General features: G+C 45.4%; 2 protein-coding genes across 3 annotated transcripts; one reads left to right on the top strand and one right to left on the bottom strand.

Annotated features, from left to right (window-relative positions):
• The first annotated feature begins 535 nt into the window (after positions 1 to 535).
• Positions 536 to 16,761, top strand: LOC124007804 (UDP-glucose:glycoprotein glucosyltransferase 1-like). 2 transcript variants are annotated; one of them, XM_046318571.1, is made up of 39 exons: positions 536 to 669; positions 2,224 to 2,380; positions 2,478 to 2,557; positions 2,646 to 2,776; positions 2,863 to 2,975; positions 3,096 to 3,270; positions 3,358 to 3,533; positions 3,654 to 3,754; positions 3,872 to 3,971; positions 4,160 to 4,220; positions 4,313 to 4,404; positions 4,512 to 4,662; positions 7,629 to 7,748; positions 7,833 to 7,918; positions 8,860 to 8,995; positions 9,112 to 9,243; positions 9,332 to 9,496; positions 9,663 to 9,783; positions 9,860 to 9,958; positions 10,097 to 10,120; positions 10,426 to 10,520; positions 10,609 to 10,815; positions 10,926 to 11,057; positions 11,147 to 11,373; positions 11,467 to 11,569; positions 11,667 to 11,746; positions 11,894 to 12,083; positions 12,254 to 12,412; positions 12,522 to 12,607; positions 12,757 to 12,841; positions 12,977 to 13,065; positions 13,176 to 13,280; positions 13,428 to 13,512; positions 13,638 to 13,820; positions 13,922 to 14,082; positions 14,210 to 14,324; positions 14,462 to 14,578; positions 14,675 to 14,825; positions 14,900 to 16,761. In XM_046318571.1, the coding sequence occupies exons 1-39, from the start codon at positions 636 to 638 to the stop codon at positions 14,920 to 14,922; spliced, it is 4,647 nt and encodes a 1,548-aa protein (XP_046174527.1). In that variant the 5' UTR covers positions 536 to 635; the 3' UTR covers positions 14,923 to 16,761. The 2 variants fall into 2 exon arrangements, with proteins under 2 accessions (XP_046174527.1, XP_046174528.1); XM_046318572.1 differs by lacking the exon at positions 10,097 to 10,120.
• Positions 16,762 to 16,878: 117 nt separating this feature from the next.
• LOC124007806 (zinc finger protein 501-like) lies at positions 16,879 to 20,703 on the bottom strand. The gene has a single exon (XM_046318575.1). The coding sequence runs from the start codon at positions 20,701 to 20,703 to the stop codon at positions 19,660 to 19,662; it is 1,044 nt and encodes a 347-aa protein (XP_046174531.1). The 3' UTR covers positions 16,879 to 19,659.
• Positions 20,704 to 20,728: the final 25 nt, after the last annotated feature.

The following is a 20,728-nucleotide window of genomic DNA, read 5'->3' as shown; positions in this document are numbered from 1 at the left end:
AGCCCTGCAGTAACCCACCTGATGCAGTTAATTATGGTCCAGAGAGAAGGTGGTGTATAGGAACATGGGAATAATATTTCTTTAGTTTTATTTATTTAACTAGGCAAGTCAGTTAAGAACAAATTATTATTTACAATGACGGCCTACCCTATAAGGGCATTCAATCACAAATCAACGATTCTGATGATAAAATAAAAGTGGAAAGTCTAGCAATTCATTGGAAGTTATCTGAATACGTAGAGTGTTGAGTTGACTTGGTGTTGGTACATTAGATGCGGAGAAGGAACTATTTATAACTTCTCTGTTGATACATTGAACAGTATTGCAGTGCCACAAAATGCAATGAAACCTCTATAAGCTGATGAAACTACGGGAAATCTTGGCCCTTTTGAGCCAACATGGCGCCCAAGTTGCCAACTTGAAGCGTGGATAAATGTAGCAAATATTTTATTTTGTACTGCTTTGATTAATTTAAGTGATAAAACATAATTCATACATACAACAAGGGGTAGTCATATATCCAATAAAATGAAACGTAAACTTACAGGCAATACTTTTTCTTAGATTTATAACAGGCAAAAAAAGCAATCTACCTACACTGAAGTTGCCAGGACCCCACCCACTCCCCTCTGATCATGGCAGATGCGGGAAGTTACCAAGCCGGTTTCGGTATGTACGTTTACATTCATTTAATGTTAGCAAAACATTCTGTAAGGTGTCACCACTAGCTACTATTGGTCAGAGGTTGCACCACAAATTGTTTGTAAGTTTGCACGTATTCTGACGCGAACTAACTAGCTAGGTTATCCTGTGTGCAAGCAAGCTAACCAATGAAGGCTGCAGTTATTCTAACGAATAGCTAGCAAGCGACAGCAAGTTAACTTAAACATCAAACATAGCAAGACCAACACGTAGGGTGTCAACTTCTGACACGTAATTTAAATAGCTAAAGAATAGCTAACCATTCGGGTTTAAGTTGCCAGCTAGCTGACCATATCGGATTTTATTGAAACAATCCGGAAGTCCTGTCAAGATGCTCATTGGATATTTCTCCCTCGAACAGCCACGCTGAGCACTCTAATTGGTTAGAATTAGTGGCGCAGTGTTTACAATCATGACAAGTGTGCTAACTGCACAGCTAATTTTGGGCTGATTAGAATTAAGCAATAACGCCCGAGGGGTTGTGTTATATGGCCATTATAAACTGTGTGGTTTTAGCACCGAATGCTGACATGGTATATCAAACCGTATACCATGGGTATGACATTTATCTTTACTGCTCTCATTACGTTGGTAGCCAGTTTATAATACCAATATACCACGGCTAAGGACTGTGTCGTGTGTACAAACTGGGTGGTTCTGTTCAGCCCTGAATGCTAATTGTCTGACAGCCATGGTATATCAGACCGTATACTACGGGTATGACAAAACATTTATCTTTACTGCTCTAATTACGTTGGTAACCCGTTTTATAATAGTAATAAGGCACCTCGGGGGTTTGTGATATATGGCCATATACCACACCTCCTCAGGCCTTATTGCTTAAATATACTACAACTGTCAGCCAATCAGCATTCAGGGCTTGAACCACCCAGTTTATAATATAAAATATACAGCTATACTATCTCAAACACATAAAACAGGGAAGGCAACATCATTACTTGCATGGTTGCCAGTCTTTCAGTCTCAGCACTGATACAATACAGATCTCCATTGACCCTGTTCTCTTTCCTCCTACTTCTCTCCCTCATCCTTCTCTCCTTTCCTCCTCTCTCCAAACTAAACCATCCTTCTCTCCTTTCCTCCTCTCCCCCTCATCCTTCTCTCCTTTCCTCCTCTCCCCATACTAAACTCCCTCATCCTTCTCTCCTTTCCTCCTCTCCCCATACTAAACTCCCTCATCCTTCTCTCCTTTCCTCCTCTCCCCAAACTAAACTCTCCCTCATCATTCTCTCCTTTCCTCTTCTCTCCAAACTAAACCATCCTTCTATCCTTTCCTCCTCTCCCCCTCATCCTTCTCTCCTTTCCTCCTCTCCCCAAACTAAACTCCCTCATCCTTCTCCTTTCCTCCTCTCTCCAAACTAAACCATCCTTCTCTCCTTTCCTCCTCTGCTTTCCTCTTCTCTCCAAACTAAACTCCCTCATCCTCCTCTCCTTTCCTCTTCTCTCCAAACTAAACCATCCTTCTCTCCTTTCCTCCTCTCCCCAAACTCTCCTCTCCAGGCCCCAGGATGTGGCAGCACTGTGCCCTGCTCCTGTCCCTGTCCCTGTCCCTGTCCCTGTCCCTGCTACCAGTGGTATCTGGAGGAGCTGACTCCAAGGGTGTCACCACCAGTCTCACCACCAAGTGGGCCTCTACCCCTCTGCTGCTGGAGGCCAGGTAACATATGCTCAACACATAAACAAGATAAAAAACATCCTTTCTTTCTCTTCATACCCTCTTTCTCTTCACACCCCCCACCCCCTTTTTTTCTCAGTGAGTTCCTGGCAGAAGAGAGTCAGGAGATGTTCTGGGATTTCGTCAAAGCAAATCAGAACATCAAAGGGGAACATGATGGTAGCCTTAATGTTTTATTCCACTGATAATGTTGATTTATGTAGCACTTGGTCTCTGGAAGATCTATTAAAGTGTTGTTCTGTTACAGATACAGACCAGGCGTACTACGACCTGATCGTGAAGAGAGCCAGTGCTCTGCTCAGCACAGTCCAACTCAACATGCTCAAGTTCGCCCTCTCTCTCAGGGCCTACTCTGCTACTGTACACTCCTTCCAACAAGTAATATTACTACAATACTACTAGATGACTACTCTCTCCCTCTCTGTGTGTGTGTAATCACTGTTTCTCGCCTCCTTCTCCTGTAGATAGCGTCCAACGAGCCCCCTCCATCCGGCTGTTCAGCCTTCTTCAATGTCCACGGAGAGAAGTCTTGTGACACGGAGAAACTGACTGCACTGATGGAGACCGCAGCAGAACGGTACAAACACACTGGGAGACACCCACACACAAACTGTGAATATCCACATTGATTGATAAAGACCTGTTGAAGTGATAATAATTCATTAAATAGTCCATATCTCATCCCTCTTTATCCCAGGCCTAAGCCCTACCTATTCAAAAGCGATCACAGGTTCCCGGGATCAAATCCCGACATTCCGGTTGTTATCCTGTATGCCGAGATTGGAAGTTCGGAATTCACAATGTTCCATCAGCTGATGCTGTCCAAAGCCAACAAGGGATTGGCCACCTATGTGCTTCGTCACTACCTGGCTGTAAGAAAAACACCCCAATACACATGATGGGAAACATAATTCCGACAGCATTTTGTGTTCATCTTTTCCTCTTTCTCTTGTTGCCAGTCTCCCAGCAGTCGTAGAGTGTATTTGTCTGGTTATGGAGTGGAGCTGGCCATCAAGAACCAGGAATACAAGGCTAAGGATGATACACAGGTCCAGGGAGCGGAAGTGAATGCTACACTGATGGGGGAGAATGACCCAGTGGATGAGGTCCAGGGATTCCTCTTTGGAAAACTGAAGTAACCAACCTACCAAAATGAAATGCTATTCCACAAACCCACTCTGCTTTGGAGCGTTATGGGTGGAGAAACTTCTTTCCCTCTCATTTTCCTCTCCGTACCTCTCCTCTCCCTCTCCAGGACTCTGTACCCTGAGTTGAAGGAGCAGCTGAAGGAGCTAAGGAAACACCTGGTGGAGAGCACCAATGAGATGGCTCCCCTTAAAGTCTGGCAGATGCAAGGTGGGCGGGACTTTATTTTTTCTTTGCCTCTCTTCTCCTGCATCAAGACAACTGTAACTACAGTAATCATCTCCTTTTCCCCCACTATATTTCATTTTTTATCTCTTCGTGTGTCAGATCTGAGTTTCCAGACTGCAGCTCGGATCCTGGCTGCTCCATCTTCAGATGCCCTGAACGTCATGAGAGACCTCAGTCAGAACTTCCCCACCAAGGCTAGGTACACACACACACACACACACACACACACACACACACACACACACACACACACACACACACACACACACACACACACACACACACACACACACACACACACACACACACACACACACGGAACACAAACATATTTTTTTTATATCTCTGTGTAGTGTGTGATTCTGGTGGTTTCTCTCCCCTTCTCAGGTCCATCACTAAAACAGTGGTCAGCTCTGAGATACGTAAAGAGATGGAAGAGAACCAGAAGGTAAGAGCTCAGTCATCCATAACTCTCCTTCTGTCTCACTCTACTACCCATTAACATGTAATGACCATAACGCTCTTCTTCTCTCTCTCCAGTTCTTTAAGGGAACTCTGGGATTGCAGCCTGGAGACTCTGCTCTCTTCATCAACGGACTACACATAGACCTGGACACACAGGACATCTTCAGGTACACACACACACACACACACACACACACACACACACACACACACACACACACACACACATACATCTTCAGGGACACACATTGACTGTGTGTGTGTGTGTTTCCAGTGTGTTTGAGGTTCTCCGTAGTGAGGCCAGGGTGATGGAAGGTCTGCGTTCTCTCCTTATCGAGACTCCCTTCATCCACGACATCCTCAAACTCAACGTACAGCCTTCTGACTCGGACTACGCTGTGGACATCCGCAATCCTGCTGTCAACGTAAGACACACCTACCCCTTTGTTTAACCCTGACCATCCAACTATGTCATCCGTATATATACTGAACAAAAATATGAACGCTACATGTAAAGTGTTGGTGTCCTGTTTCATGAGCTGAAATAAAAGATCCCAGAAATGTTCCATACCCACAAAGTTTATTTCTCTCAAATGTTGTGCACAAATCTGTTTACATCCCTGTTAGTGAGCATTTTTCCTTTGCCAAGATAATCCATCCACCTTGACAGGTGTGACATGTCAAGAAGCGGATTAAACAGCATGATCATTACACAGGTGCACCTTGTGCTGGAGACAATAGGCCACTAAAATGTGCAGTTTTGTCCTACAACACAATGCCACAGATGTCTCAAGTTTTGAGGGAGCATGCAACTGGCATGCTGACTGCAGGAATTTCCACCAGAGCTGTTGCCAGAAAATGTAATGTTAGTTTCTCTACCATACGCCGCCTCCAACGTTGTTTTGGAGAATTTGGCAGTACGTTCAACTTGCCTCACAACCGCAGACCACATGTAACCACTCCAGCCCAGGACCTCCACATCCGCCGCCTTCACCTGTGGGATCGTCTGAGACCAGCCACCCATTTACATTTACATTTACACTTAAGTCATTTAGCAGACGCTCTTATCCAGAGCGACTTACAAATTGGTGCATTCACCTTATGACATCCAGTGGAACAGTCACTTTACAATAGTGCATCTAAATCTTAAAGGGGGGGGGGGTGAGAGGGATTACTTATCCTATCCTAGGTATTCCTTAAAGAGGTGGGGTTTCAGGTGTCTCCGGAAGGTGGTGATTGACTCCGCTGTCCTGGCGTCGTGAGGGAATTTGTTCCACCATTGGGGGGCCAGAGCAGCGAACAGTTTTGACTGGGCTGAGTGGGAACTGTACTTCCTCAGTGGTAGGGAGGCGAGCAGGCCAGAGGTGGATGAACGCAGTGCCCTTGTTTGGGTGTAGGGCCTGATCAGAGCCTGGAGGTACTGAGGTGCCGTTCCCCTCACAGCTCCGTAGGCAAGCACCATGGTCTTGTAGCGGATGCGAGCTTCAACTGGAAGCCAGTGGAGAGAACGGAGGAGCGGGGTGACGTGAGAGAACTTGGGAAGGTTGAACACCAGACGGGCTGCGGCGTTCTGGATGAGTTGAAGGGGTTTAATGGCACAGGCAGGGAGCCCAGCCAACAGCGAGTTGCAGTAATCCAGACGGGAGATGACAAGTGCCTGGATTAGGACCTGCGCCGCTTCCTGTGTGAGGCAGGGTCGTACTCTGCGGATGTTGTAGAGCATGAACCTACAGGAACGGGCCACCGCCTTGATGTTGGTTGAGAACGACAGGGTGTTGTCCAGGATCACGCCAAGGTTCTTAGCGCTTTGGGAGGAGGACACAATGGAGTTGTCAACCGTGATGGCGAGATCATGGAACGGGCAGTCCTTCCCCGGGAGGAAGAGCAGCTCCGTCTTGCCGAGGTTCAGCTTGAGGTGGTGATCCGTCATCCACACTGATATGTCTGCCAGACATGCAGAGATGCGATTCGCCACCTGGTCATCAGAAGGGGGAAAGGAGAAGATTAATTGTGTGTCGTCTGCATAGCAATGATAGGAGAGACCATGTGAGGTTATGACAGAGCCAAGTGACTTGGTGTATAGCGAGAATAGGAGAGGGCCTAGAACAGAGCCCTGGGGACACCAGTGGTGAGAGCGCGTGGTGAGGAGACAGATTCTCGCCACGCCACCTGGTAGGAGCGACCTGTCAGGTAGGACGCAATCCAAGCGTGGGCCGCGCCGGAGATGCCCAACTCGGAGAGGGTGGAGAGGAGGATCTGATGGTTCACGGTATCGAAGGCAGCCGATAGATCTAGAAGGATGAGAGCAGAGGAGAGAGAGTTAGCTTTAGCAGTGCGGAGCGCCTCCGTGATACAGAGGAGAGCAGTCTCAGTTGAATGACTAGTCTTGAAACCTGACTGATTTGGATCAAGAAGGTCATTCAGAGAGAGGTAGCGGGAGAGCTGGCCAAGGACGGCACGTTCAAGAGTTTTGGAGAGAAAAGAAAGAAGGGATACTGGTCTGTAATTGTTGACATCGGAGGGATCGAGTGTAGGTTTTTTCAGAAGGGGTGCAACTCTCGCTCTCTTGAAGACGGAAGGGACGTAGCCAGCGGTCAGGGATGAGTTGATGAGCGGGGTGAGGTAAGGGAGAAGGTCTCCGGAAATGGTCTGGAGAAGAGAGGAGGGGATAGGGTCAAGCGGGCAGGTTGTTGGGCGGGCGGCCGTCACAAGACGCGAGATTTCATCTGGAGAGAGAGGGGAGAAAGAGGTCAGAGCACAGGGTAGGGCAGTGTGAGCAGAACCAGCGGTGTCGTTTGACTTAGCAAACGAGGATCGGATGTCGTCGACCTTCTTTTCAAAATGGTTGACGAAGTCATCTGCAGAGAGGGAGGAGGGGGGGGGGAGGATTCAGGAGGGAGGAGAAGGTGGCAAAGAGCTTCCTAGGGTTAGAGGCAGATGCTTGGAATTTAGAGTGGTAGAAAGTGGCTTTAGCAGCAGAGACAGAGGAGGAAAATGTAGAGAGGAGGGAGTGAAAGGAGGTCCGCAGGGAGGCGAGTTTTCCTCCATTTCCAGACAGCTGGTGAAACTGACAAATATTTCTGTCTGTAAAAAAGCCCTTTTGTGTGGAAAAACTCATTCTGATTGGCTGGGCCAGGCTCCCCCCTATGCCCTCCCAGGCTCACCCATAGCTGGTCTCCTGCCCAGTCATGTGAAATCCATAGATTAGAGCCTAATGAATTAATTTCAATTGACTGATTTCCTTATATGAACTGTAACCCAGTAAAATTGTTGAAATTGTTGCATGTTTCGTTTTTATATTTTTGTTCAGTATACAATCAAGCCGTTAAAAAAACATATATAACCCAACTCTTGTTTTTTCGCATTGATAATCTAATCTCTCTCTCCTCAGTGGATTAATAACCTGGAGACAGACAGCAGGTACGGCTCATGGCCCTACAGCGTCCAGGAGCTCCTCAGACCAACCTTCCCCGGAGTCATACGACAGATCCGGAAAAACCTTCACAACCTCGTGAGTAGATGATACGTGTGTCAGACCGCGACACCAAACATTATTGGAACTGACAGCAAAAAGCAATGATGTCTTGTGTTTTAGGTGGTGATTCTGGACCCGACCCATGAGAGTTCTGCTGAGCTGTTGAATGTTGCTGAGATGTTCTACAGCAATAACATCCCACTCAGGTGTGTGTTTCTGGTGGATTAAGAAAAAGTTACATATCGGGGTATAATCTTTGACGTATTGCATCTTTTTGACAATATCACAATATTATAACTCCTGTCTTTTTTCCTTCATAGCTCGTTCTCAATCTTTTTACAATGGGAGCCAATTTGTTTTTGGCACTTTTGTTTCCATGACTTTTATTTTGTTTTCTCGTGGCTCTTGTCTCTCGTCTCCCTGCAGCAGACATGGTGAGCAATATGTCTGGAACATCGAATCGCAATAAAATCACAGTATCGAATCACAATACATGTAGAATCGTGAGAATCACAATGCATGTAGAATCGTGAGAATCGCAATGCATGTAGAATCGTGAGAATCGCAATGCATGTAGAATCGTGAGAATCGCAATGCATGTAGAATCGTGAGAATCGCAATGCATGTAGAATCGTGAGAATCGCAATGCATGTAGAATCGCAATACATGTAGAATCGTGAGAATCGCAATACATGTAGAATCGTGAGAATCGCAATACATGTAGAATCGTGAGAATCGCAATACATGTAGAATCGTGAGAATTGCAATGCATGTAGAATCACAATACATGTAGAATCGTGAGAATCGCAATACATGTAGAATCGTGAGAATCGCAATACATGTAGAATCGTGAGAATTGCAATGCATGTAGAATCACAATACATGTAGAATCGTGAAATACATGTAGAATCGTGAGAATCGCAATACATGTAGAATCGTGAGAATCGCAATGCATGTAGAATCGTGAGAATCGCAATACATGTAGAATCGTGAGAATCGCAATACATGTAGAATCAATACATGTAGAATCGTGAGAATCGCAATACATGTAGAATCGTGAGAATCGCAATACACAGCGTATCGGCACCTAGGTGTCGTGAGAGTATCGAGAGGTCCATCCCTAATAACCCTGCTGTGTGTGTTGTAGGATTGGACTGGTGTTTGTGGTGTCTGATGTTGATGAGATCGATGGTATGGAGGATGCAGGTGTGGCTCTGCTCCGAGCCTTTAACTACATCACAGAAGAGCTGGACGCTCCCGCCGCCTTCGACACCATCATCTCAGTGAGTCGGTCTGACCAATGAGAATCATTGATGAGTCTTTTGACCAATCCCAGTGATCTGGAACATCAGCCTGACCAATCAGATGGAAATGCTCTATTTGAATCTCCTCTCTCTAGATGTTTAACCGCGTGCCTAGCGGTGGTAAGCTAAGTGTAGGTGATGTCGTCAAGGTGTTGGAGAAGAAGTTTCCCTATGTGGAGGTCGGCAGCATTCTTGGACCAGACTCCACTTACGACGACAACCGGAAGGTATGGTTCTGCTTTTATGTGCCGTTATGTTTCCTGACAGAACGGTATGTTTTTCATGTACCGTCTTCCTATCTATCTCCGCCTCCAGGAAGGGCGTGGCTACTACATGCAGACTGGTGTAGGTCCGTTGCCAGTGGTGATGTACAACGGAATGCCGTACCAGCGAGAACAGCTAGACCCAGAGGAGCTAGAAACTGTCACCATGAACAAAATACTGGATACTACCAGCTTCTACCAACGGGCTGTCTACATGGTGAGACAGACAGACAGACAGACAGACAGACAGACAGACAGACAGACAGACAGACAGACAGACAGACAGACAGACAGACAGACAGACAGACAGACAGACAGACAGACAGACAGACAGACAGACAGACAGACAGACAGACCTACCTTCTCTTGTTGTGTCTTCCTAGGGTGAGCTGGCCACTGATCAAGATGTGGTGGATTTCATCATGACCCAACCCAACGTTGTCCCTCGTATCAACCCTCGAATCCTGTCGACTGCCAGGACGTACCTGGACCTATCTAATACTAGTGAGTTTTACACACACGCGCACACATACACACACACAGACGGAACCATCTTAACCACCTCTCTCTTTCCTGACAGATAACCATTTCATAGATCAGTACGCTCGCTTTCTGTCCCTGGACAGCAGAGAGAAGAGCACTGCTGTGGCTAACAGCATGAACTACATGACCAAGAAGGGTAAGATAGATATATATACACACACGCACACACACACAGCTACACATGCAGAGCTTCATCTTATTGAGCTAAACATTTCAGCCCTAAATCTCTTGTCTATCTATTCTGTTCTTTCTCCTCTGTGCTTTTGTTCGTCAGGGATGGCCCCCAAAGACCACCATGGTAACCCTTATTTAGTTTCCTGCACTTCCTCTCTTTCTCTCTCAACAGACAGTATTACGAGCCATAGTTCTGTGAATTCACCATATCTCACTTCTCAGCAACATTATCTCACCATCTTGCATCTCTGTGAGATGACATGCTTGGATGTGTTTGTTTCTGCCAACTGCCTTAGAGAGAGAGAGAGTCAGTCTTGCTCATACACTAAGAATTGAGATGGCACTGCAACATCAAACCTCGTATGTTTCAGGATCAAGGTCTGTGACCCTTTTACTCTAATCTCCTCCTCTTCAACTCTCTCTCTCTAGATGATGGCTACATCCGTCCAGTCACGTTCTGGGTTGTGGGAGATTTTGACCAACCTTCCGGGCGCCAGCTACTATACGATGCCATCAGACACATGGTATGATGATGTCACTAACACGACCCAAAAAATCCACACACAAAAAAACCTACCATCTGACAGATTCTCCTAAATCTGCCTTCAACAGAAAACCAGTAACAACGTGCGATTGGGCCTGATCAACAACCCTAGCGACAGCCCATCCGAGGACAACAGTCATGTTGCCAGGGCGATATGGGCCGCCATGCAGACCCAGACGGCTAACAACGCTAAAAACTACATCACCAAGCTGGCTAAAGAAGAGACCGCTAAGGCACTGGAGACTGGGGCCGATGTCACACAGTTCACTGTCGGGGTAAAGAGTTTACACACACTCGCATACACACACGTTATACACCGTTCTGTCTCACCCTTTACTATACTGTCCTACACTAAAAACAATCATTTCTTTCTCCATCTCTCCAGGGTATGGACGTTGCCTTGTTTAAGAGTGCGTTTGAAGGTCCTAAGTTTGACTTCCTGCTGTCTCACGCTGTCTACTGCCGAGACGTTCTCAAGCTGGGGAAAGGACAGAGAGCAGTCATCAGCAACGGACGGGTGAGTGGGCAACACACACACACACACACACACACATTTCCTACTGTGATTGAAGTGTCACAATGGCGTTTCTCTCTCTCTGCCGACAGATCATCGGTCCGCTAGAGGATGGGGAGGTCTTTAACCAAGATGACTTCCTCCTATTGGAGAGTATCATTTTGAAGACCTCGGGAGAGCGAATCAAAAGCAAGGTCCAGCAGTTTGGGGTGGAGGAGGACCGGGCCAGTGACCTGGTGATGAAGATTGACTCTCTGCTCTCCTCTCAGCCCAAAGGAGAGGCCAGGATGGAACATGCCTTTGCTGATGACCAATACAGGTACTGGAACTAATAAAACATTTCACTTCATGTTTTTATTCATTGCCTATATACTTTCTGCTTACCTCTGTCTGGTCTATGATTGGTCCACAGTGCTGTAAAGATCCGTCCCACAGAGGGAGACGTCTACTTTGACATGGTTGCCGTGATAGACCCAGTAACCAGGGACGCCCAGAAACTAGCTCCGCTCCTATTGGTTCGTACTGCTTCAAATAATTGTCACTTAGAGTATTTGGAGTGACAGAACTCCTGTCTCACAGCCATCTGTCTCTCCGTGTTTCTCTCTCTACCAGGTGTTGAAGAAGCTGGTCAATGTGAACCTGCGCGTGTTTATGAACTGCCAGTCCAAACTCTCAGACCTGCCTCTCAAAAGGTGAGCAGACCCCAGCTACATGCAGGTCATCCTATTTTAACTGCTGGGACCTCGTTTCTGTTGTCTTACTTTCCTTACCCTTAGAGGTCCCTGGTAGTACCTGAGGGTTTTTCCTGTGTTTCTCTAAACCCTCCTCTCTTCTCCCAGTTTCTACCGGTATGTGTTGGAGCCTGAGGTGTTGTTCCAGACTGACGGTAGTTTCTCCCCTGGTCCCCTGGCTAAGTTCCTGGACATGCCTCAAACTCCCCTCTTCACACTCAACCTCAACACCCCTGAGAGCTGGATGGTGGAGTCTATACGCACTAGATATGACCTGGACAATATCTACCTGGAAGAGGTTTGTTAACTGTGCTGTTTTGTTTTTAGGATTGTGTTCTATTTATAGCACGGTTGCCTTGGCTAATGTTGTCCTTCACTCTTCAGCTGGAGAGTGTAGTGACTGTGGACGGAGGTATTCTGGTATTTTTTTTAAAGGTTTAATAATGGTTCTCTATTCTCCCTGTCTAGGTGGACAGTATAGTAGCAGCAGAATACGAGTTGGAACATCTGCTGCTGGAGGGTCACTGTTTTGACGTGAGTACAGGTCAGCCCCCCAGAGGACTTCAGTTCACCCTGGGAACTCCCTCCGACCCTGTCATCGTCGACACCATCGTCATGGCCAACCTGGTGAGTCACCCCTGACCTCTAACCCTAACCTCTGTTGATAGGCAGACACCTTTCTATTCTCCGTTGTTGTGGTTGAACGAGGGCTTTGTGTTGTCGTCGTCCTCCTCAGGGTTATTTCCAGTTGAAGGCTAACCCAGGAGCCTGGATCCTGAAGCTGAGGAAAGGACGGTCTGACGAAATCTACAAGATCTACAGGTACGGAGGATCACATCTCGACATATCACGCCGTCTTCAGTTTAGCACATGACTAGTGGAACCAGGCGTGTTAGTGCTGGGTTGGAACGAAAGCCTGCACAATGCACACCCTGTTGTTCTTCTCTCTGACCTCACATCCTCTCTTCCAGTCATGATGGAACAGACTCTCCAGCCGACGCTGATGACCTCATCGTGGTGCTGAACAACTTCAAGAGTCGGATCATCAAAGTCAAGGTACTGCTCTGACCCCAGCTGTAGAGTACAGCTTTCATATTGTTGGTTGCTGCCAGGTCCCAATAAAGCTTAGGTCGAATTCAAGTTGATCAATAAGTCCATTGCTAAGTAATGTATTGGTCGTGTGTTGATCAGGTCCAGAAGAGGCCAGAGAAGTTCAGTGAGGAGCTGTTGAGTGATGGAACCCAGGAGAACGACTCGGGCTTCTGGGAGTCACTCACCAGGTGTCTCTCTCTAAGCATCCAGCTCCACCCTTTACATCGACTGTTTCATACCTATTTGATCTCTGCTGAATGTGATGGTGTTTATTCTCTCCCTGTCTTTCTCTCCCCAGAGGGTTTACAGGAGGTGTGAAGACGGAGGAGAGTAAACAGGAGAAGGATGATGTCATCAACATCTTCTCTGTGGCTTCTGGACACCTCTACGAACGTTTCCTCAGGTGTGTGTGTGTGTGTGTGTGTGTGTGTGTGTGTGTGTGTGTGTGTGTGTGTGTGTGTGTGTGTGTGTGTGTGTGTGTGTGTGTGTGTGTGTGTGGTTTTTCCAAGTGTTTGTCTGTTGTAATCCCACAATTTGTTCTCTCTCTTAGGATCATGATGTTGTCTGTTCTAAAGAACACCAAAACACCAGTCAAGTTCTGGTTCCTCAAAAACTACCTGTCCCCAGCATTTAAGGTAGTTAAGTATAAAATATAAATATATACTACTCTAGGAGTTTACTTTGAGTGTGGCGGTATGAATAGGGTTTCCAATATTGAGTTTTCATTGAGTTCAGTCCAGAATAAATGTTATTCCCACAGGAGTTTATCCCGTACATGGCAGAGCAGTATGGTTTCCAGTATGAACTCGTCCAGTATAAGTGGCCGCGGTGGTTACACCAGCAGACCGAGAAACAGAGGATTATCTGGGGTTACAAGATCCTCTTCCTGGATGTCCTGTTCCCTCTGTCCGTCGACAAGTTCTTATTCGTGGACGCAGATCAGGTACACACACACACACACACACACACACACACACACACTCAATGTCCATGTCTCTGATTTGCGTAAAGCTGAGAAGTACTCTTTCCTCTCTCCTCCTACAGATAGTGCGTACCGACCTGAAGGAGCTCCGTGACTTTGACCTTGAAGGAGCCCCGTATGGCTACACACCGTTCTGTGAGAGCCGGAGAGAGATGGACGGCTTCCGCTTCTGGAAGTCGGGCTACTGGGCGAGTCACCTCGCTGGACGCAAATATCACATCAGGTAACTGATTGTGTGTGGTAAAAGGGTGTGTGTGTGTGTGTGTGTGTGTGTGTGTGTGTGTGTGTGTGTGTGTGTGTGTGTGTGTGTGTGTGCATACCGACGTGTGTGTAACCCTCTGTCTCTCCAGTGCTCTGTATGTGGTAGATCTGAAGAAGTTCCGTAAGATAGCAGCAGGAGACAGACTGAGAGGACAATACCAAGGCCTGAGCCAAGACCCCAACAGCCTGTCCAACCTCGACCAGGTGTGTGTGTGTCTATTAAAAGTGAATATGGGTGTATAACATTCAGATTTTTGATATTCCCAAACAACCTTTGTGAAGTTAAATATCCTCCAACTCTGTATTTATATTTCTAATATTGTCCTATTCTCTGTCTCCAGGATCTGCCTAATAATATGATCCACCAGGTGCCTATCAAGTCTCTGCCTCAGGAGTGGCTCTGGTGTGAGACTTGGTGTGACGACAACTCGAAGAAAAAGGCCAAGACTATCGATCTGGTACGAAGTGTGTGCAGATTCTAGTCACTTCTGTGTTTTTACACTCCACTGTGTTTATTTGGACGGTGAAACCAAAATGTTTAACCCTTCCTCCAGTGTAACAACCCCCAGACCAAGGAGCCCAAGTTGCAGGCAGCTGTTCGTATCGTAGCAGAGTGGAGCGACTACGACCAGGAGATCAAACGCCTGCAGAACAGAGTCCAGGAGAGAGGAGCAGAGAACCATACCACACAGAAGGACAAGCCAGGTACATACATACATAACATAACACTGATTGGCAAACCTATACAGTTGACTAATCCCGCTCTCTGTCTCTCCCAGATGATACACGTATAGAGTTGTGAGACCAGTGGATGGAAGATGTGGCTGTTCTCCTTTGGAACAGCATTGACAGACTGATTGCAAACCAATAACCATTCAATCTCCATTTATTAGTATTTTCTCTGTTGTGAGAGTGGCGAGGATACGGGACAGGGAAGGGGTGCTGGGTGGGGATGATATGGGGTGACTGTTAGTGGATGATAGAGGTGTGTGTTTGTGTGTGGGTCTGTAAAAAATTCCAACAGTCCCCGCCCCCCCAAATATTTTTGATCCATCTGTGTTTGCACTGATTAGGACACCTTCTTAAACAACTGTCTGTGGGTCTGTGGGTAGAGGTTTGAGCTTAGGAGTTAAACCACACTGATAAATAGCAGCTCATCTCATTATGAGATCAGTTTTTGTCCTGTTCTATGCCTTCTGTTTCTGTACTTTAGACTTCAGTTGTCCATGGCCTGTGTCAAACTCAGGGAAAGATGGTTTTGGCCAATCGATCCGATTCAATCTCCTAATGACAATACAAAGAGGACTGGAGCGACATTTTATTTAATGTGAAACAGACATTAGTTCTGTCATGTAGTAAAATAGGGATTAATTTCTCTACAATTTACCTGCAACATTCAGAACGTTGCATCCTTGTGAGCGTGATGTGGAGTTAAGGGATGTGTGGGTGAGGACTGGTGGGGGCGTATCAGCGACAGACGGCACTGGGAGTTCCGTGATCACTCAAATTGATTGTAACAGCGCTTGAAAGGCAGCAGGCATATGACTAGAATGTTGTAGTTCAGGGTGGCCGATCTCATCCACAAAAGGTCTGTGGGTGCAGGGTTTTGTTCTAGCAACACACCAATTTCATCTAGTCGGTCTAATGATAATGATGATTAATGGGCTTGTTGAATCTTGTTGACTGCTTGACTGGAACAAAGCCTAGGGTCAGATTGGCCTACTGTAGTTAACTCCTGTTTTCTCCGCTGTGGTCTGTTCTGGAGTAAACACTGTTAGTCATCCATTACCAACCGCTGGCTGTTTCCGTTCTTTGTTTTGGCTAAATATGTACTGTTAATTGTGGGAAATCAATATTTTGTAATAAAAATCAAGGAGCCCAACAACACTTGTCATTTAGTGATCCCTCTTACGTGTGTTGGTGTTTCCTTTGTTTGTTTTACTGGTAAGACATTTTGATTATACTCTTATACTGTGCCATCTATAATAATACAGTAATGGCTGGAGAATGACTACAGATTTACTACTAAAAGGCTGGGCTTACACAGGCAGCCCAATTCTGGGGTGCGCTCAGTACAGAGAGGAAGAGGCAAAGCGAGGGGGATAACTGGGCCCAAAATCTGTGTTCTCCAGCAATGAGTGTCGAATTTCATTAACACAAAATGTAATGGCTTATTTGATCTAATAACAGTTGAAATGCTTGGGTCCTTGGTTGTTACGAGTGTACTGTTACATCCCGGCTATTTTTAGAAAACTATCGGCTGTGCCTGTTGTTCACATGCTTATTTTCTTTAACCTTTAACCAGGCAAGTCCATTAAGAACAAATTCTTATTTACAATGACTGCCTAGGAACAGTGGGTTAACTGCCTTGTTCAAGGGGCAGAACAACATATTTGTACCTTGTCAGCTCAGGGATTCAATCTTGCAAACTTTTGGTTACTAGTCCAATGCTCGAATCACTAGGCTACGCTGCCACCCCATCTGTCCTCTCATTGGCTAGAATGGTCCCCCACCTGATCTTGCCTCCTCCCGAATACCTTCTACTTTTGAAGACATTTATTTTCATTGTTAGAGTGGCCACTTGAGTATCTTGACAATATAACTGATAATCTGTGGTTTAATTAAACAAACAGTACTGTAATGAATGTCTGAAGAACTGTGTGTACTGTTTTGGGAAAACGTGTCATTCAGTACAAACCGTCACACAACGTAGCAACCTTTTGAAATAACTGAATGCACCCCAGAATTGGACAGCCTGTGTAAACACATCCTACTCATCTTTTATTCAAAATTCTAGTTTGCAATGCAGATTGTATTACATAGTGGGAATAACAATATACAAATAAGAATATGATTAAAAGCAGAAACCTCTTAAATGTGAACCTCTTCCCCATCGAGTGATGTTTAAAAGCCTAACTAATGAAGGTATTGGGTTGCCTGACGATACCCTGAACCTAATTCTGCTGCTCTATTCATCACTACATACATTGGCTTTAGAAAGTATTGATACCACTTGACCACATTGTATTACAGCCTGAATTCAAAAAACATTTTTTTTACTTAAAATCACACCCATCTACCCAAAATGACAAAAGGGATAACATGTTTTTAAAAATGTATTGAAAATTAAATCTCTAATTTACATAATTCACACCCCTGAGGCAATGCTTTGTAGAAGCACCTTTGGCATCGATTCCGTATTTCAGTCATGTATGTCTGTATCAGCGTGGCACATCTGTTAAATTAGATGGGGAGTGGTGAACAGCAATCTTAGTCTTTCCACAGATTTTCAATGGGATTCAAGTCTGGGCCACTCAAGGACTTTCACATTCTTGTTCTGAAGCAATTCCAGCATTGCATTGGCTGTATGCTTGGAGTCATTGGAACGTAAATCTTCGCCCCAGTCTAAGGTCGTTCTCGTCAAGGATCTGCCTGTATCTGGCTCCATTCATTGTTCCCACCATCCTTACCAGTCTCCCAGTCCCTGCCGCTGAAAAACATCCACATAGCAGGATGCTGCCATTATCATGCTTCACAAAAGGGATGGTATTAGACGAGTGATGAGTTGTGCCTGGTTTTCTCCAGACATAGCGCTTTGCATTCAGGCCAAAGAGTAAAAGTGATTTTATCATACCACAGAATCTTTTACCTTGTTCTTTCAGTCGTTCATACTTTTCTGCAACTCCAGGGGTGCTGTCATGTGCCTTTTTCTCAAGGAGTGGCTTCTGTCTGGTCACACTCCATAAATCCCAGATTGGTGAAGTGCTGTAGAGACTGTCATCCTTCTGAACAGGTTTTTCACCTCAGTCAAGGAACTCTAGTTCTTTCAGAATGGTCATTGGATTCTTTGTCACCTCCCTGACCAAGGTCCTTTTTTACCCGGTAGCTCGGTTTAGTCGGACGGCCTGCTCTCGGCAGTCTGGGTAGTTCCGCATTTTTTCAATTTCCCAATGAGGGAGACCACTGTGCTCTTGGAAACTTTCAACACTCTAGAAATTGTTTTATACGGTACCCTTTCCTGGATATATGCATCATCACAATTCTCTCTGAGATCTATGGACAGTTCCTTGCACTTCAGGGTATAGTTTCTGCTCTGACAACTGTGGGACCTTTCGAAAGAAACACACCTGTCTTTATAAAGCCACAGGTGGACTCCAATGAAGTTGTAGTGACCTGTCAAGGATGATCGAAGGAAATTGGATCCACATGAACTCAGTTTGGATCGTCATATGAAAGGGCTGTCAATTCTGTATTTCATTTTCTATACATTTGCTAACATTTCAGAAAACATGTTTTCACACTGTCATTATGGGGTAACGTGTGTAGAAAAAAATATATTTAGAATTCAGGCTGTAACACAACAGACTGTGGCATAAGTCAAGGGGTATAAATACTTTCTGAAGGCGTTGCCATCCTAGACGTCGTTTGTGCGACTTCAAAATGAGGAGCATTGTACAAAACAAACTCATCAGCGACAAATCTTATCCATGCAAAGTATCAAAAGTGATAACATCATCATGGAGGCTGGCGCTGGGCCAACCCATCAATTTCTGGGACCAATCAGAACGGTGTTTGTATTCTAGAAATCTAAGGCAAATCCAGACTCATAGTGGAGAAGAAACGTCAGTTGGCTGGATCGATGTAAATGGGTAGCCAGGCAAGGTATTGGGTTTTGTCTGTAGCGTTCAGTAGTGCATCTGATCTGTAGATGCCCACCCTGCCCTAACTCTGGGTCGCTGATACCTCACAGGTGGCAGCCAGCTGGAGAATTTGTTTGACCTCTGCAGCTTAAGAGCACATTTCAGGCAAACGTATACACTCTCTGAAGGCTGTAGTTGGGAACCTTTCATAGGCATTATTTCAAAGTAGCGTGTGGCCCACCTGATAATCAAAATATCAACATTAAAGCTGCAATATGTAACTTCTTAGGCGACCCGACCAAATTCACATAAATGTGTGTTATAGATCTGTAATTCTCATCGAAATCAAGTCTAAGAAGCGATAGATATGTTCTAGGTGCGCCATTTCTACACTTCCAGTTCGGAAGTTGCCTCTTCCACTTTCGGTTTTGGACACGAGCTGAAAGTACAATATTTTTGGTTCTGGAAAATATATTTCACAACCGGTATAGATGGTATCATTGTACGCTATCCTTGCTTGTTATGTCACAAACTGAAATAGGCGATCTATTCGAATTTTTGCAACCAGGAAAATTGTGGAGCGATATCTGCATTGTGCATCTTTAATACAATATAGCTGACTGCAAACCACTTATGGGGAAGGCCCATCATTTAACAATGACCGCTATTGATAGTATACTATGCCTTTTTGGAACAAAATATTAAAACACATTTAAAAAAAAAATGTTTTTTTAAATACTGCATGAAAACAGTAATACTCAGACTTGTGTATCAGCAACAGTCTGTCTGTGTCTTTTCTACAGTCTGTGGTGGCAATTCCAGGCCACCTGGAGGCAAAAGAACAACTGGTTAGAAATCACATTGGGTGGGTTCCTGCAATGCCAAACACCACTTCTGCATTATAGATCGAGGAAATCTGAGACACCAGAGTAGTGCCTCTTCTCGTGCCGTTTTCTGTCGCCATCTTGAGAGAAGCGTTGCCCACAGACAGAGCATTGGTATGGTTTCTCTCCAGTGTGAACTAGACTGTGTCTCTTCAGTGACTCTTTTCGAAAGAATCTTTTTCCACAGTCTCCGCACTGATGATTTCTCTCTCCAGTATGAACCCTCCTCACGTGTCTCACCATGCCATCTATGCGAGTAAATGTCTTTCCACATTCCAAACAAGGATAGGTTGCTCTTTCTCCAGAGGTATGTGTTAATATATGCATTTTGTACGATTTTGTATATGCAAAACTCTTCCCACACTCAGTGCAGTGATATGGTTTCTCTCCAGTGTGTACTCGCATGTGTATTTTAAAGTTGTGAATCTCCTTCCCACATATTGTGCAGAGAAATTTCTCTCTTTTTCTCAAATGTGTTCTCCTGTGTCTTTCAAAAAGTCCCTTGTACAAGAACTGCTTGTTACAGTCAGGACAGTGGAGGATCTCTCGGTGTACTAAAAAGTGTGCTTTCCAGTCAACCAGGTCTGAAAACCTTTCCTCACACTTTGAACAGCTGTAACTTTTCTTGTGTGTTAGCTGATGTTTTTCAAGCTGTTCCAATCGGACAAAGCTTTTCACACAGTCAGAGCAGTGGAAATTACGTTCCTCCTTCATGTGTGTTTTTTGGTGTGACTTAACATGATCTAATCGCGCAAAACTTTTGTCACAGTCAGGGCAGTCGTAAGGCTTCTCTCCTGTATGTGTTCGCTGATGTCTTATAAGACGATTCTCTAGTCTGAAGCTCTTACCACAGTCGGAGCAGATGTATGGCTTCTCTACAGTTCTGAAACTCTCGGTCCAGTTATCAGAAGTACCTTCAGGATCCTCTTCATTCTCCTGCGTTGTTTGGGGTTGTTGCAGTTTTTCTGAGTGTTGATTCTTTCGAACTGAACTTTTGTAAGGTGAGTCTTTGCCTGGATGTGACTGGCCCATTTTTTCCCCTGGTGCACTAGCTCGCATTTTATTCTTCTGCCTGCCTCTGCTG

This window comes from Oncorhynchus gorbuscha, linkage group LG21 (genome assembly GCF_021184085.1).
Source record: "Oncorhynchus gorbuscha isolate QuinsamMale2020 ecotype Even-year linkage group LG21, OgorEven_v1.0, whole genome shotgun sequence".
Lineage (NCBI taxonomy): Eukaryota > Metazoa > Chordata > Actinopteri > Salmoniformes > Salmonidae > Oncorhynchus > Oncorhynchus gorbuscha.
The sequence above is the reverse complement of the archived record's forward strand: the minus strand, read 5'-3'. Positions and strand labels throughout refer to the sequence as shown.

Excerpts from the sequence above, each read along its gene's own strand:
- LOC124007804 (XM_046318571.1), top strand. The coding sequence starts at position 636 with ATGGCAGATGCGGGAAGTTACCAAGCCGGTTTCG. Across the intron at positions 8,996-9,111 it reads CCTTCGACACCATCATCTCA|ATGTTTAACCGCGTGCCTAG; the intron begins GTGAGTCGGTCT and ends TCCTCTCTCTAG. Across the intron at positions 13,821-13,921 it reads TATTCGTGGACGCAGATCAG|ATAGTGCGTACCGACCTGAA; the intron begins GTACACACACAC and ends CTCCTCCTACAG.
- LOC124007806 (XM_046318575.1), bottom strand. The coding sequence starts at position 20,703 with ATGCGAGCTAGTGCACCAGGGGAAAAAATGGGCCAGTCACATCCAGGC.